At 38.0% G+C, this 16,127-nt stretch overlaps 3 protein-coding genes across 4 annotated transcripts; all 3 read left to right on the top strand.

Moving 5' to 3' along the window:
- The first annotated feature begins 6,323 nt into the window (after nucleotides 1–6,323).
- LOC121502836 (uncharacterized) lies at nucleotides 6,324–6,662 on the top strand. Its single transcript, XM_041776667.1, has one exon. The coding sequence runs from the start codon at nucleotides 6,324–6,326 to the stop codon at nucleotides 6,660–6,662; it is 339 nt and encodes a 112-aa protein (XP_041632601.1).
- Nucleotides 6,663–13,251: 6,589 nt separating this feature from the next.
- On the top strand, nucleotides 13,252–14,247 carry Arf4 (ADP-ribosylation factor 2). Its single transcript, XM_017182136.3, has 4 exons — nucleotides 13,252–13,416; nucleotides 13,554–13,816; nucleotides 13,875–14,000; nucleotides 14,060–14,247. The coding sequence occupies exons 1-4, from the start codon at nucleotides 13,350–13,352 to the stop codon at nucleotides 14,144–14,146; spliced, it is 543 nt and encodes a 180-aa protein (XP_017037625.1). The 5' UTR covers nucleotides 13,252–13,349; the 3' UTR covers nucleotides 14,147–14,247.
- Nucleotides 14,248–15,103: 856 nt separating this feature from the next.
- On the top strand, nucleotides 15,104–16,124 carry LOC108085518 (uncharacterized). Of its 2 annotated transcripts, XM_017182149.2 has the most exons (4): nucleotides 15,104–15,235; nucleotides 15,307–15,474; nucleotides 15,668–15,788; nucleotides 15,871–16,124. In XM_017182149.2, the coding sequence occupies exons 2-4, from the start codon at nucleotides 15,321–15,323 to the stop codon at nucleotides 16,055–16,057; spliced, it is 462 nt and encodes a 153-aa protein (XP_017037638.1). In that variant the 5' UTR covers nucleotides 15,104–15,235; nucleotides 15,307–15,320; the 3' UTR covers nucleotides 16,058–16,124. The 2 variants fall into 2 exon arrangements, with proteins under 2 accessions (XP_017037638.1, XP_070143813.1); XM_070287712.1 differs by lacking the exon at nucleotides 15,104–15,235 and having other exon boundaries at nucleotides 15,260–15,474.
- The last annotated feature ends 3 nt before the right edge of the window (nucleotides 16,125–16,127 follow it).

Genomic DNA, 16,127 nt, shown 5'->3' with positions numbered 1-16,127 from the left:
CTTGTTTGTAAAACGCTACATATTTTGCCAAAAACATTCGAAACGTTCCGTCAAAGTTGGATGCTCTTGACAAAAGAAGAAGAAAAGACTTTCGACGAATTAACTAATCAAATCGTCATGTTTGAGAGAAACTTTAGAACAAAAGAAAATGACGAAAAGGGAAGCCAGGAGGCTTTTTCTACCACAGCAAAAAAGGAGCATCGTCAGGATTCAGGAGCATCTGGTCGGAGATTCGACACCTGCCACTATTGCAAGAAAAAGGGGCACTGGATCAGGAACTGCATTAAATGGAAGAAGGATGGACGTCCGAAGCAGAGCCACCAGAATGCTGAACAAGGAAATTGTGCAGAACCAACGGTAACTCTCATCTCAGTCCACAATGGCGTGTTTGCAGCAGAGGCAAACTCAGAGGTCAACTGGTGGATAGACAACGGTGCAACAAAACACGTTGTGAAGACTGCGAAGTATTTCGAGCATTTTGAGAAGTTTGAGAATCCGAGTTGGATCAGAGCAGCTGGAAATGAAACCTTGTCAGCTTTGGGTCAGGGCACAATCAAAGTCAAAACGATTGTCAATGAAAAAATTCTGTTTCTTTCTTTGAAAAATGTATGGTTTGTTCCCCATATAACGAAGAACCTATTTTCAGTGTTGGCTGCCCAAGACAATAATCCAAGTAGTCGTTTTGAGTCGTCAGCAACCAAGTGCTCCCTCAAAATAAACGACAAGATTGTCCTCGTTGGAGCCAGAGAAGTTGGAGGAACACTCTACAGAGCAGCGATCGAGGCCATACTTCCAGAACGAAACGTCGATGTCAACGTCGTAACTTCAGGAACATCAATTATCCAACTGTACCACGAGAGGTGGGGACATCAGGACAAGAACCACATCAAGGACATGCTCAAAGGAGAAATGGGCATTCAAGTCAAGCTTGAGAGCAGTTTGTGCGAGCCTTGCATTCTTGGAAAGGCGCATCGATTGCCATTTGGAACGAGGAAACCAGCGATGAAGCCAGGGGAATTGATGTCAGGCGATGTTTGCGGCCCATTTGAGGATTCATTCCAGAAGAAGAGGTATCTGGTAGTTTTTAAGGATCATTCCACCAGGTTTCGATACGGGTACATCGTCAAGCAGAAATCAGAGGTCAAGGACGTGCTGCGACACATGGTTTCCCACGCCAAGCAACAAGGCCACACAATTCGAGAATTCCTGAGCGACAATGGAGGAGAATTCGACTGTGCAGGAGTGAAAGAAACTCTTCAGGAAGCTGGTATAACTTTTCGACTCACCGCTCCCTATACTCCAGAACAAAACGGTGGTGTCGAGAGAGAGAATCGAACGATAGTCGAAATGGCGAGAACTTTCAAGTATTCTAATCCAGAAATAAAATTTCCAGAAGCAATTTGGGCCGAGTTGGTCAGCACAGCAGTCTACGTTCTCAATAGGACCGGCAAATCTTCATTGAAGGGTCTGAGCCCTTACCAACTTTGGCTGGGCAAGAAACCAAGAATCAAACATCTTCGAATTGTAGGATCGACGTGCTTTGTACACATTCCATGCCAAAAAAGGAAGAAGATGGACGAAAAAGCTGAAAAGGGGTACCTGGTGGGTTACGACGGCGATGAGAGATATCGTATTTACTTACGCTCAGTGTTAAGCGTTGCAGCCAAAAATGATATGTCTTTGGTCCAATTTGACGTCTCGACAGCTTTTCTATACGGTGAATTGGATGACAAGGAGATTTACATGCAACAACCTGAGGGATACGAGCAAGGACAGGGGCTTGTTTGCAGATTGAAGAAGAGTCTCTACGGGCTTAAGCAAGGGCCGAGATGTTGGCAAGAACGCTTTGGAGGTTTCCTGCGGAAACATAATTTCAAAGTCAGCGAGGCAGATCCATGTCTCTATATCAGGGAAAGAGATGGCAAAAAGATTCTACTCGTTGTTTACGTAGATGACGGACTCGCCGCAGCAACAGATACGCAAGATTTGGAAGAATTTTTGAACGAGTTGAAATCAGAGTTCAAAATAGTCTCAAGCAAGGCTGAGTGTTTCTTGGGACTCGAAATCAAGAAGCAAGAAAATGGACTAAAAATTAGTCAGCAAGGATATGCCACAAGGATTTTGGAGCGATTCAGGTTTTCGGATTGCAAAGCAGTTTCAACCCCACTTCTCAAGAATTCGGAAATTACGACAGCAGGGAAAGAATCAGAGACGACTGCGTTCCCTTATCGCCAAGCCATCGGAGCTCTCATGTACCTCATGCTTGGAACAAGGCCAGACTTGGCTTTCAGCATCGGATTTCTTTCAAGAACGCTAGAAAATCCTACAAAAGAAAACATTGCACAAGTGAAGAGAGTTTTTCGTTACATTTCCGGAACAATCAACGTTTGGATAGTCTATCGGAAACAGAAGAGGGGAATCCTCGAATGCTACAGCGATGCTGACTTTGGTGGCTGCACGAAGACTGGGAGATCTACATCAGGGATCATCATCATGTTTGCTTCAGGAGCCATTTCATGGAAAAGTCAAAGGCAGGCCATGGTGGCCATTTCTACTACAGAGGCTGAGATCGTAGCAGCCAATGAAGCTGCAAAAGAAATAATTTGGCTTAAAAGATTATTTCAGGAAATCGACAGATTGGACCGAGCCCCAATTCTCCAGGTCGATAATACTGCCGCCATGAGGCTGGCCCAAAACCCCGAATTCCATCGCAGGACCAAGCACATAGCCAACAAGCATTTTTTCATCAGGGAAAGAATTGCTGAGGGCGAATTTGGAATCGAGCAAATCCCCACTGAAGAACAACTCGCAGATATGATGACAAAGTCGATCCTCAATACTCGACTGCGGATTCTTTGCAACAAGATTGGACTCTTTTGAAGGAGAAAAACACCATTCATTTTGCTTTATATAGAGTCATAAAATTTTCAAGTTTGTCAATTGAATTGTTATTTTTGAATTCTTACAAGGGAAAGTGTTGAAGATAAATGTTTCTAATTCAAAAACCCGCCAAGTTAGAGTGCCACTCGTAATAAAATATCGAAACAAGAAAAAACACATCACTAGCATCATAAAAAATATAACCTAAAAAGCTGTAGAAGAGAGTGAATAAACAAGACAGAGTTTTCTAAAGAAATATAGTTTATTTACTGGCCAAAATAACTCAAAAGGTAAAAGTTATAATAGTTTTGCCATTACATTTACCTATACTTATTTTGTTCACAGTTTGACAGTTACTGTTTTACATTCTCAGCTTTACATTTTCCCTGCATCTACCGATCGCTTCTATGGCAGCTATATGATAAAATTGTCAGATTTTCATAAAATGTATACCAAAATTCTGAAATAATAACAACAGCTCATATCTCAGAGTAGGAAAATACGTTAAAAAAACACGAAGTTAAATTTTATTTTCTAATAATTTCCCGATCGTTCCTATGGCAGCTATAAGATATAGTTGTCCGATTTTCATAAAACTAAAACCGAAATTCTGAAATAATATAAAATGGCCATATCTCAAAAATTATGAAAAAATGTTGAAAATTAAAATATTTATTTTTTTTTTAATGTATTGAACATTTTATGGCAGCTATATGATATAGTTGTCCGATCCGGCCCGTTCCGACATATATAGCAGTGAGAGTATATAGAAGACTATATGAAAAGTTTCATTCAGATAGCTTTAAAACTAAGGGACTAGTTTGCGTAGAAATATATATACTTTATACGGTCGGAAAGGTCTCCTTCACTGGGTTGAAAACTTCTGACTGAATTTATAATACCCTGCCAGGGTATTGTAGGAACCTGTACTTCCGAGAGAGCTAATCAAGTTGGCTTTGGATTTACATTTATGTTGGGACTGTCATTGTAAAAGCTAAGTCAGTCTAAGGCTACAAACATAGTGCGCGCTGAGACGAAGCTGAAAATGAAGACGAAGCTGAAGACGAAAAACAGTGCAGAACAATTCATATGAATTCGCTCGCCCGCAAACATAGTGCGCGCTGAGACGAAGACGAAGATGAAGACGAAACGCAAGCGATCAGCTTCAAACGGAGCAGTACTGTTTTTAAAGACGAATCGCTTGCTATTTTGAGTTGTTCTTCTTCTTTTTTTTTACATTTTAGGGGAAAAACTGGAATTTTTAGGGGAAAATTTCAACTTTTTGAGATAGGGGGAGAGCCAAATTTTCATTTGGCAACACTGCAATTTACTTGTGACTTGCGATTTTCCTGAAGCACACGTTTTGTATAAATGTCTATAATAAATGATGAATTAATTGCAGCCGTTTTTAAAAAACAATGTTTATGGGACCAGCAGAATAAACTATACTACAATAGGCATATTGTGGACCAGAATTGGAATGATATTTCAAAGGAATTGGATGTTGATGAGAAATCCATAGCGACTAACATCACAAAATCGCAACAAATTCGTCTTCCACTATGCAACCTATTAGCTTACTCGCATCGCAAGCAATTCGTCTTCAGCTTCGTCTTAATTTTCAGCTTCGTCTCAGCGTGCACTATGTTTGTAGCCTTATTCGGCGAGGCCAAGTGTGCAGAACAAAGCGAGAAAATATACGTGTAAAACGAACGTAATTATTTGAATTTTTGGTGCGAAAAACCGGGTTAATACATTGGCGACGAGGTAAATAAACACAAAATAGGGAAAGTGTATAAATTATTAAACGCAAAAAAAAAAAAAAAAATAGTAATAAACACAGCAAAAATAAAAAAAAAAGAGAATACACGGTATACATGATATACATACATGTTGAAGAAAATTAAAATGTAGAGGCGTTAAAATGTGAAGAATTATCTGACAAAGATCAGAGGCAGTTAGCCACAAACTAAGCTGACAAAAGTCAGAGGCAGTTAAATAAAAAAAAATGTGAAGAATTATCTGACAAAGATCAGAGGCAGTTAGCCACAAACTAAGCTGACAAAAGTCAGAGGCAGTTAAATAAAAAAAAATAAATGAAAAAAAAAATAATCTGAAAAGAAGTTTTCAGAGGCAGTTAGCCACACACTCACTAAGCTGACCAAGGTCAGGGGCAGTAGAGACAGACAAGCACCCACTAAGCTGACAAATGTCAGAGACGGTAAAATAAAAGAAAGGAAAACTAAAATAAGGGCAGTAGCCAGAAGGCAGATACATGTGTATAAATGTTGATCAATGTTGGTCAATGTATGTACATATAAATGTTAAAGGAACTGATTAAGTGAAAGAAATTTGAAATTTATTTCAGATGAACGCGGAATTATTCATTAAACCATTCTTGTGCGAAAGCATTGACAAAGCACTGCTTTTTAGCGAGTGGGAGAAATGGTTGAGAGCATTCCACATCTACGTGGAACCAGAGGAGATTACTGCGGCCAAGAAAAAGAGGACGAAACTACTCCATCTAGGTGGAACGCAGCTACAAGCAGTAGCGTTTTCACTACCCGACGCTTTGGTCGAATTCAACGAAGTTGAACAAAACGATGTATTCCAGGTATTGGTAGACAAGTTAACAGCGTTTTTCTCCGTTTTTTTTTAACAGCGTTTTGTTCAGGAGTTTGACTCCATCTGATGACGAGAGCTTTGCAAAATTTGTACTGCGTCTTAGACAACAAATTAAGAAGTGCGAGTTTGGATCAACAAAAGCTGAGATGGAAGAAATTTGCCTTAAAGACAAAGTAATCGATACATGGGCGTCGGGCGACCTAAAAAGGAAACTATTAGAGAAAGAACACTCATTGGATGAAGTAATTCAGGCTTGTCAAATTGACGAGGAAATAAAGAAGGAATCTGCGATGATGACAAGGAATACAGCGGTGCCGGTAAATAAAGTCTCGACAAGTAAACCACAGCGAAATTCCGAATGCGGGAGATGTGGACGTGTTGACCACAAAGATGACTGCTCAACTTGTCCAGCTCAACAGTCGAAATGTAATCGTTGCGGTCGCCTTGGCCATTTTGGACGTAAATGTAGAACGAAGTTAAAAAGGGGACATTTTCAACCGAGATCGAGAAACCAAGACGAAACATTTTCCTCCACTAAAAGGTCAAAGACGGAGAATTGTTTCAAAATCATTTGCTAAGATGAAGAAGAATGGATTAAATGCCGGATTGGTGAGGCAGACATATCTATGATTATTGATTCTGGTTCTCGCTATAATCTCATCTGTCAAGACGACTGGGTCATCCTGAAAAGGAACGAAGCCACAATTTTCAACGTTCGCCCAAACTCACAGAACCAGTTCAAAGGTTATGCTTCAGACCAAATATTAAATGTAATTTGCGTATTTGAGGCACCAATTTCTGTTGGTAAACAAGCGGAAATGATTGCCTCCTTTTTCGTCATTGAAAAAGGGAAGCAGTCATTGCTGGGAAGAGAAACGGCCATTAAGTTGAATGTACTACGGCTGGAACTGCAGGTGAACCATATCCAGGAGGTATCAGTTTTTCCGAAGTGGAAGGGGGACAGAGTCAAATTGGCAATAAATCATAACATAAAGCCAGTACAACAACCCATGCGAAGGATACCAGTCGCGCTGAAAGTCAAGGTTCGCGATAAAATCCAGGATGCACTGAAACGAGATATCATTGAACCTGTAAATGGACCCAGTGCCTGGATTTCGCCAATGGTTCTGGTTTTTAAAGAGAATGGGGACATCTGATTATGGCTGGATATGCGGCGAGCAAACCAAGCCATTCTGAGGGAAAATTATCCTTTGCCGACATTTGAAGCGTTCATGACTCAACTTAAAGATGCTAGATATTTCTCAAGGCTGGACCTCAAGGATGCATACCACCAACTCGAGTTAGACGAGGAAAGTCGAGAAATAACAACGTTTATAACTCCTTTAGGACTATTTTGTTATAAGCGATTGATGTTTGGAGTCAACTCGGCGCCAGAGATTTTCCAGAGGAGACTTGAGCAAGTACTGTCAGCAGCCACGAATGTCCTAAATTACATCGATGACTTTATCATTTTTAGAAAAACTGAGGATGAGCATGATGCGGCATTGGAAAGAGTTTCCGGCATTCTAAAAGAAAATAATGCGGTATTAAATGAAAAGAAATGTGTCTACAAAGCCTCTAAACTGACCTTTTTGGGACACATATTATCGAGCCAAGGCATTGAGGCCGATCCAGAGAAGATTAACACAATTAAATCTTTTCGTCCTCCAAAGAACAAAGAAGAGACCCGGAGTTTTCTAGGGCTAGTAACATATGTGAAAAAGTTTATCCCAGATTTAGCAAATAAAACTGACTCGCTGCGACGACTGCTCAGAAAGGATGAAAAGTTCATCTGGGGCGTTGAGGAACAGGATGCGTTTGACAGACTCAAATCATGCCTAGCGGATATTCCAAAATTGCAGTACTTCGATCCAAAGCACAAAACACAGCTAATTGCTGACGCAAGCCCGGTTGCATTAGGAGCTGTTTTGCTACAATTTCATGGAGACGGGGTGCCGAAAATAATATCTTTTGCTAGTCGAAGTCTGACAGATGTCGAAAAGCGCTATTCACAGACCGAAAAGGAAAGTCTATCATTAGTGTGGGCAGTAGAAAAATTTGTCTACTATCTAGCGGGCTTAGAGTTTGTACTGATAACCGATCATAAGCCACTGGAGACCATTTTCAAACCATCATCGAAGCCACCGGCAAGGATCGAAAGATGGCTCCTCCGCCTCCAAGATTTCAAATTCATAGTCAAGTATAAAGCTGGAAAGGAGAACATTGCGCATACTTTTTTGCGACTATGTAAAATAAACCCAGGGTATTGCTACGACATGAAAGGCGAACATAGCATTCTACATGTAGTCGAAAACGCGACTCCGTCGTCTATGACTATAACTAAAATTGCAGAGAAAAGCACTCTCGACGAAGAGATAGTAGATGCAATGTCGTGCCTGCAGGATGAATCGTGGAACGCATCATCTTCAAACAGTCTGTTTCCATTCAGAAATGAACTCTCATTAATTGGATCCATAATGATGCGAGGAACCCGCATAGTCATTCCATCGTCGTTAAGACAGGCGATCTTAACATTGGCACACGAAGGTCATCCAGGCGAGTCGGCTATGAAACGGCGATTACGGTCCAAGGTATGGTGGCCACAAATAGATAGAGATGCGGAGAAATTTGTCAAGTCCTGCAGAGATTGCATAATGGTATCGCAAGTCTTAAACCCCACCGCGATGAAGCGAACAACATTTCCAGAGGGTCCATGGATTTATGTAGCTTTTGGGACCATTGCCAAACCACGAACACATTTTAGTTTTCATCGACTATTACTCCAGGTATATGGAATACAAATTTCTTAAATCGATCTCATCAATTTCGTTAATCGGAGCCATGAAAGAAATTTTCTCCAGATTAGGTTATCCTAAAAAGTTAAAAACTGACAATGGAAGACAATATGTCAAAATTGCGTACACCAACAAGAATAACCTCAAGGAAGAAATGCAATCATTTGTTATGATGTATAATGTTACTCCCCATGGAACCACAGGGTCAGCACCAACAGAATTGATGTACAATCGAGTGATAAGAGACAAAATCCCGGGAGTTCAGGATTTGATAGGAGAATACAGTGATTCAGCAGAAAGAGACCGGGATTTAGTAAACAAACAGAAAGGGAAAGAATATGCCGACAAGAGGAGAGGGGCTAGGGAGATTCATGTTAAAGTAGGCGACAAGGTTTTTCTTAAAAATGTAATATTAGCTCACAAACTTACACCGAATTTTGACATCACTGAATACGTCGTAGAAGGAAGAGAGGGAGATATTGTAAGAATAGCGGGTGGAGGCAAGACCTTGACAAGAAACGTGAGCCATGTGAAAAAGATTCCACCAAAATGAGGAAGTGGTAGGCGGTTTATAATAAATAGTAGCAATTGGGGACACTTTGGGGCAAGAATATACAAAAAAAACACCAACTATTTTGGGCATGCTTGTAGCTTTGGCGCGACATTTTAAATTCCATATTTCATATGTTCCTCGCCAAGTTTGTTTACATTTTTGTAGTGTTGGGCAAATTTTCAATGTTAAGAAGAAGAAATCAGAGTTGCACTGAAAAATTATCGCCTAACTATAGCTTAACAAACCGTGGTTAGATTTATACTGTCTTCCCACACAGCACATTTGTGAGGAACGTTTGGGATTTTTGACAAATGTGAAACTCGTGTTCCCACACAATATTAAAGCACATTCAACATCCGAACAGCTGATCGATCAGCTGTGGCTCATGAAAACGTAAACAAATGGGCAGTTGCAAATTTGAAATGGAGCATTTACCAACTATTTTGGCTGTTGTACAACAGCAAAAGGCACAGATTGCGTCAGAATTTATCCGCACTAAATTTAAATGAATTAAATGACAAGACATTTTAGTTTTTCTAATGATTTTTCTCTAACAGAAAGCAAATTCCCCGAAGAGTGTCTATAGGTGGTATAGGCATCCAAAATCTTTAAAATAAGGTAGAGGTAGGCGGTTTATATTAAATAGTAAAAATGGGGGACATATTGGGGCAATAATATACAGAAAAAACGCCAACATCTATTTTGGGCATGCTTGTAGCTTTGACGCCACGTTTTAAATTCCATTTTTCATTTGTTCCTCGCCAATTTGTTTACATTTTCGTGGTGAATGGTCAAATTAAGAAGAAGAATCAGAGTTGCACCGAAAAACTATCGCCTAACTATCGCCAAACAAACCGTGGTTAGATTTTAATGTTGAACTAACGCCGGTCATTTGGGAAAATTCGGAACGGCAAAACCTTATGGACCGTTTGTTCAACGGATGTTGAATGTGCTTTAATGTTGTGTGGGAAGACACTATTAGATAAAAAATCATCACCGTGTACATTTCCTACCGTTCCATTTTAAGCCTAGTACTCTGACGAGAAAAACCCGCTGTCTAAATTAGACAGCGGAATCGCTGTTTATTTCGCTACCGAGCTAGTGTGACCAAAAAAATTAAGGAAATTCCATGAAAATGTACTTTTTATGGCGTTTAAGGATTTTCCTTGGTCACACTGGACAGCTGTTTGTAAACAAATATTCAAAAAAAAATATTTAAAATATTAATAAATATGGCATTAAAATATCCTTTGTGGGTTAAATTCCATATTATGGGCTTCCCCTTGACAGCCCCTATCAATGCCACCTTTTTCCTTCAACTTTCCCTCCATTAGGGGTGTCTAAATAAATCAAATGAATTATTTAGACAGCGCGATATCAGCTGTTTACTATCTTGATCTGGCAACGCCATTCAATTTTCGCAGGCTTCATTTTCGTCGTCAGAGTACCGAAAAAAACGACGTGTCTAAAAGTTCTTCTTCTTTTTTTTTCGACACCGTTTTTTTTATATGGAGTTTGGCCGCTGTCTAAATTTATACAGCGGTTTTTTCTCGTCAGAGTACTAGGCTTTAACGCAGACAAATTTTATCAGATTTTAAACTTACATTTGACGTAATAGCCTGTTCCCACAGAGATCCAACTGCCATCCACCATGCGTGGAACAGATGGTAAAATTTTTGTCGTTCTAAACTTTCGGTTATATATATGACACAGGCGCATTCATTAGAGACTTCATTAAAGATTCAGCAGCGCTATAGCGTTTTACACAAGTGCGAGCAAGACGACTATATGGCATTAGAATAATGCATTAGCTACTTCATTGCCGCGCTAATCGATAGATTTACAGAATATATACTAGATACTCGATAACAAAATACGGGTTTAATGAAGAAAATTGTAATTGAAAAATGTATTAGCCAGCTCATTGACAGTATGTTCTCACAATAAGAATTTTATTTTTATATAATTTCGCTGGTTTTTGAACTGAAAAAATTATTAGAAAATTAGGAAAAATAATATGTTTTGCGGTAGCAAGGTTCTTTCGCTTTAAAATTATTAACAATTTTTTTTTTGGTAATAATTAAAAAAAATTTTAAGCATTATAGGTTAAAAACATAAATTTAAAGGACTCTGCATGTATTTATGCAAGAATATTTCAAAGAGGAATTCAGAAATTCATAGTAATACGCCGCAAATGGCGGCCGTTTTTTTTTGTTTAACTTTAACGGTCGGTGTGACCATAGTCGCTTTACCAAAATAATCCAAGCAAAATTACACATATAGCGGTCTCTTTCAAGGTTCCAATGAAGTAGCTAATTAATGAAAACTGCATTATAGTATCATATGGCTATTACTATATCCGAATTTGATGGACTTGTTTAAGTGGTATTTATGCTGTTTTTTTTTTTTGCGCATTCACTAAAGCATAAACAAAATTGACGAGAAACCATCGAAAAATGGATGGCGTCAAAGTATGTCCAAAAAACTATATTCTTGTTTCATAATGTCTCAAATTGCGTCTCTTTAATATATATACTTAATAGGGTCTTCCCACACATCGTCAAAGCGCATCCACCGTCCGTTAAACAAACGGTCCATAAGGTTTTGCCGTTCCGAATTTTCCCAAATGGACCGGCATCAAAGCGTATCTAAATCTAACGACCGTTTGTTTGGCGGTATTTAGTCGGTGCAACTCTGATTTCTTCTTCTTAACAGTGCAAATTTGACCAACACTACGAAAAATGTAAACAAAGTTGGCGAGGAACAACTGAAAATAAAATTTAAAATGTGGCGCCAAAGCTACAAACATGCCCAAAATAGTTGTTGGTGTTTTTCTGTATATTTTTGCCCCAATATGTCCCCAATTGTTACTATTTAATATAAACCGCCTTCCTCTACCTTATTTTAAAGATTTTGGATGCCTATACCACCTATAGACACTCTTCGGGTAATTGGCTCGTTGTTACAGAAAAATCATTGGAGAAACTAAAATTCCTTGTCATTTAATTCATTTAAATTTAGTGCGGATAAATTCTGACGCAATCTGTGCTTTTGCGGTTGTACAACAGCCAAAATAGTTGGTAAATGCTCCATTTCAATTTTGCAACTGCCAATTCGACAGCCTTTGTTTACGTTTTCATGAGCCACAGCTGATCGATCAGCTGTCCGGATGCAGATGCACTTTAACGCAGCTATGAGTGAACACGACTTTCGCTTCTGCGAAAAATCCCAACCGTTCCTCACAGATGCGCTGTGTGAGAAGACCGTATAAAGTTTATCTTTAATCGAACTTGCGAGCCTCTACTACCATGAGAGAAAAATCATTCCAGCATCTTCAACTCCTCGTTATCCATTTTTTTAATAGGAGAGTTATTTTTTGTTTGTATGCGTTACTGTAGTGTAGTAGCATTGACAATAGTGTCGGAAGAAGTTCATCGCTAGTTCATTTTAATTTATTGAATATAATATCTGCCTCATCTTAAGCTAAAATAGTTGGGAAACTATTCATTTTACTCAAGCTGATAGGGTCTTCCCACACAACATTAAAGCGCATTTAGCATCCGTTGAACAAACGCTCCATAAGGTTTTGCCGTTCCGAATTTTCCCAAATGTGCCGGCGTTAGTTCAGCATTAAAATCTAACCACGGTTTGTTTGGCGATAGTTAGGCGATAGTTCTTCGGTGCAACTCTGATTCTTCTTCTTAATTTGACCATTCACCACGAAAATGTAAACAAACTTGGCGAGGAACAAATGAGATATGGAATTTAAAACGTGGCGCCAAAGCACAAGCATGCCCAAAATAGTTGTTGGCGTTTTTTCTGTATATTCTTGCCCCAATATGTCCCCCATTTTTACTATTTAATATAAACCGCCTACCTCTACCTTATTTTAAAGATTTTGGATGCCTATACCACCTATAGACACTCTTCGGGGAATTTGCTCTTTGTTAGAGAAAAATCATTAGAAAAACTAAAATTGCTTGTCATTTAATTCATTTAAATTTAGTGCGGATAAATTCTGACGCAATCTGTGCATTTTGCTGTTGTACAACAGCCAATATAGTTGGTAAATGCTCCATTTCAAATTTGCAACTGCCAATTCGACAGCCTTTGTTTACGTTTTCATGAGCCACAGCTGATCGATCAGCTGTTCGGATGCTAAATGGGTTTTAATGTTGTGTGGGAACACGAGTTTCACATTTGTGAAAAATCCCAAACGTTCCTCACAAATGCGCCGTGTGGGAAGACAGTATGAATTCACTTTTCATGGTCAACTTTTAGATATGTATATATATATATTTTTTTTGTCACTTTCTCGCTGTTTCCAATCAAGCATATTTTCTGCCATTGTTTATTTTTGTTTCAAATCTTGACCGTTTGGTATTTTATTTATTCCCCCAACTTGGTCATACTAATTAAATGAATAGTTTACACGTCAATTTTATAAAACCAAAAAGAAAAATTACATACAAAGAAATTAAAAACTAGTTGTAGAAATGGGACTCACCATATCTAGCCTCCTTACGCGACTTTTTGGGAAGAAACAAATGCGAATACTAATGGGTAACGTTTCCGGATATGCCTGCTCTCATTTAAGTAGTAAAAAAAAAACGCATTTACTTATTTTCAAATACTACAAAATCTATTGTTTGCAATTTCTGAGTACTAATATCATTAAATATTTGTACTATTTCGTATAGTTGGCTTGGATGCCGCTGGCAAGACAACAATACTCTACAAACTTAAGCTCGGGGAGATTGTCACAACCATTCCAACCATTGGATTTAACGTTGAAACTGTTGAATATAAAAATATATGTTTTACCGTTTGGGACGTTGGCGGCCAAGACAAAATCCGGCCATTATGGCGCCATTATTTCCAAAATACACAGGGCTTAATATTTGTTGTTGACTCAAACGATCGGGATCGGATTAATGAAGCCGAAAAGGAATTACAAAATATGGTAATATTTGTTGGCTTCATTAAATAAATATGTTAAATAATATATCTTTTATTCTTAGCTTCAGGAGGATGAGCTCCGGGATGCTGTGCTCTTGGTTTTTGCCAATAAACAGGATCTGCCCAACGCAATGACGGCTGCCGAGCTAACGGATAAATTACGTCTTAATCAATTAAAAAATCGCCACGTATGCTTGGAATTATTATTTTAATTTAACTTGTATTTATTTTTCCATTATTTTTCTAGTGGTTTATTCAAGCTACTTGCGCTACACAGGGTCACGGACTATATGAGGGACTTGATTGGCTCTCCGCAGAATTGGCTAAAAAATAATACTACAAAATATGTAATTTATATTGTACAATAAGAGCATTTGCATTCTTCGCTATAAAAAATATAAATGTTGGAAACACTTCAATAAACTTGCATATGTATGTATGTTGGATTTTTATTCAAATATTTTGGATTTTGAATTGATTACGAGTATATTTTTTTTACTCCCAGGCAGGGTATAATTTCAGTCAGAAGATTACAACGCAGTGAAGGAGCCTTCTCCGACCCTATGAAGTGTATGCATAATTCCTGATCAACATCAACAGCCGCATCAATCTGGCAAAATCCGTCTAAATACTACTACTCTCACAAGTATATACATAACTAGGATTGGACAACTATATACTTACTTATAATAGGAACGATCAGTAGATGTAAAGAAAAATGCAAAGCTGTGAATGTAAAACTGTAAATATTTCTACTGGTAAATATAATGAAAGTTAAAAACTGCAAGGGTATAGAAATTTTGGCGTGCCGAGTAGTTTCCTTTCTTGATTAATTTTCGATTTGGCATTATAGTTGATTTTACATTGTATTTGTTTTTTAATGTATGGGGAATAACCTGTTTACGTTATATTCCTATATTTCTTTTCTATATAATATTTAAATTTAAATTATGTGTATATCTTACCTTTCTTTCAAATGGTTCTTTAAAACTAAGAAACTGAACTGTAATATCCAAGCCATTTAACTGACACAGTGTTTACCCTAATGTATCTACATACATAGGTGTGCTTACATACTTGTTAAAAAATACTTACATATAGACATGCATATGTACATATATACATATGTATGTACATACATAAATATGTAGAAAACCGGACCGTACCAAAGCACAAAGCTTGGCTTTAAAACGGCCCTATTACGCGGGTAACAACTTTTTAGCACCGAAAATCGAGTGAGCAGCTCTGAAAAAAGAGCTTTGTCTTGGCAAACTTCACGCATACATACATATATACAAACATATGTACATATGAACATATGATTTTTCCATAAAAGTATAGGTATGCCTTTTTGCTGGTTTCAATTTATTGTGAACTTTCGCTGCACACAGACTTAACTTGTCGCAATTGCTGCCATTCAGTGGTAATATTTTTGCAATATATTGAAACAAATAAATTTCTATGTGTGTATTCATGAATTTCTGACCCGTAAAGGCATCTCTTAAAAAATGAGCATCCGTTTTCACTTTGTTATTCTGGCCTTGGCTATACCAACTTTTATGGCTCCTTTTCTTAGTGGAGCTGAAAAAAATGTTGAAGTTATGGATAAAACTGGTGAAATTCGAATTTACAAACGACTTATTCCTGCTGACGTTTTAAGAGGTGAGTTATTGTAAAAATTTATGTATGTACATACTTAGACTAATTTAATTTCGAAAGTTCAAAACGAAACTTTGATATGAAGTTAATCAAGGCCGTATGTACATATGTCTGTACGTATGATGTATTACTATTAATATACACATTACGGAAGAACTACTACATACATGCATGTACATAATATCTCCATTTTTAGATTTTCCAGCGATGTGCTTTGCATCAACTCGATGTGCAACTGTTGAGCCAGGAAAATCCTGGGACTTGACTCCATTTTGTGGTCGCTCTACATGCGTACAAAATGAGGAAAACGATACAAAGTAACATTGTTTTTCTTCTTTTATTATTTCACCATTTAATTTGATATTATTTATATATAACAAACATAACATTTCTGAACAGACTGCTGGAGCTTGTAGAAGACTGCGGCCCATTGCCCTTGGCCAATGAAAAATGCAAATTAGATACGGAAAAGACGAACAAAACTGCACCGTTTCCTTACTGCTGCCCCATCTTTACTTGCGATCCGGGAGTTCAGCTGGAATATCCGGAATTTCCAAAGGACAATGAAAAAAAAGAAAAGGTTTAATAATGAAAACCATAACCACAATACAACATAATAATATTTTTGTGAAATATATTTTTAGTTGAAACAAGTC

Source organism: Drosophila kikkawai, chromosome 4, assembly GCF_030179895.1.
Source record: "Drosophila kikkawai strain 14028-0561.14 chromosome 4, DkikHiC1v2, whole genome shotgun sequence".
In the NCBI taxonomy this organism is placed as follows: Eukaryota; Metazoa; Arthropoda; class Insecta; order Diptera; family Drosophilidae; genus Drosophila; species Drosophila kikkawai.
Note: the sequence above shows the minus strand (reverse complement) of the source record. Positions and strands in the feature narration are given on the sequence as shown.

What these genes read in the sequence shown, in the direction of transcription:
- LOC121502836 (XM_041776667.1), top strand. Translation starts at nt 6,324, where the DNA reads ATGATTGCCTCCTTTTTCGTCATTGAAAAAGGGAAGCAGTCATTGCTG.
- Arf4 (XM_017182136.3), top strand. Translation starts at nt 13,350, where the DNA reads ATGGGACTCACCATATCTAGCCTCCTTACGCGACTTTTTGGGAAGAAA. An exon ending in AAAAGGAATTACAAAATATG is followed by an intron (nt 13,817 to 13,874) that starts GTAATATTTGTT and finishes TTTTATTCTTAG; the next exon opens with CTTCAGGAGGATGAGCTCCG. An exon ending in ATCAATTAAAAAATCGCCAC is followed by an intron (nt 14,001 to 14,059) that starts GTATGCTTGGAA and finishes TTATTTTTCTAG; the next exon opens with TGGTTTATTCAAGCTACTTG.
- LOC108085518 (XM_017182149.2), top strand. Translation starts at nt 15,321, where the DNA reads ATGAGCATCCGTTTTCACTTTGTTATTCTGGCCTTGGCTATACCAACT. An exon ending in TCCTGCTGACGTTTTAAGAG is followed by an intron (nt 15,475 to 15,667) that starts GTGAGTTATTGT and finishes CTCCATTTTTAG; the next exon opens with ATTTTCCAGCGATGTGCTTT. An exon ending in AATGAGGAAAACGATACAAA is followed by an intron (nt 15,789 to 15,870) that starts GTAACATTGTTT and finishes ATTTCTGAACAG; the next exon opens with ACTGCTGGAGCTTGTAGAAG.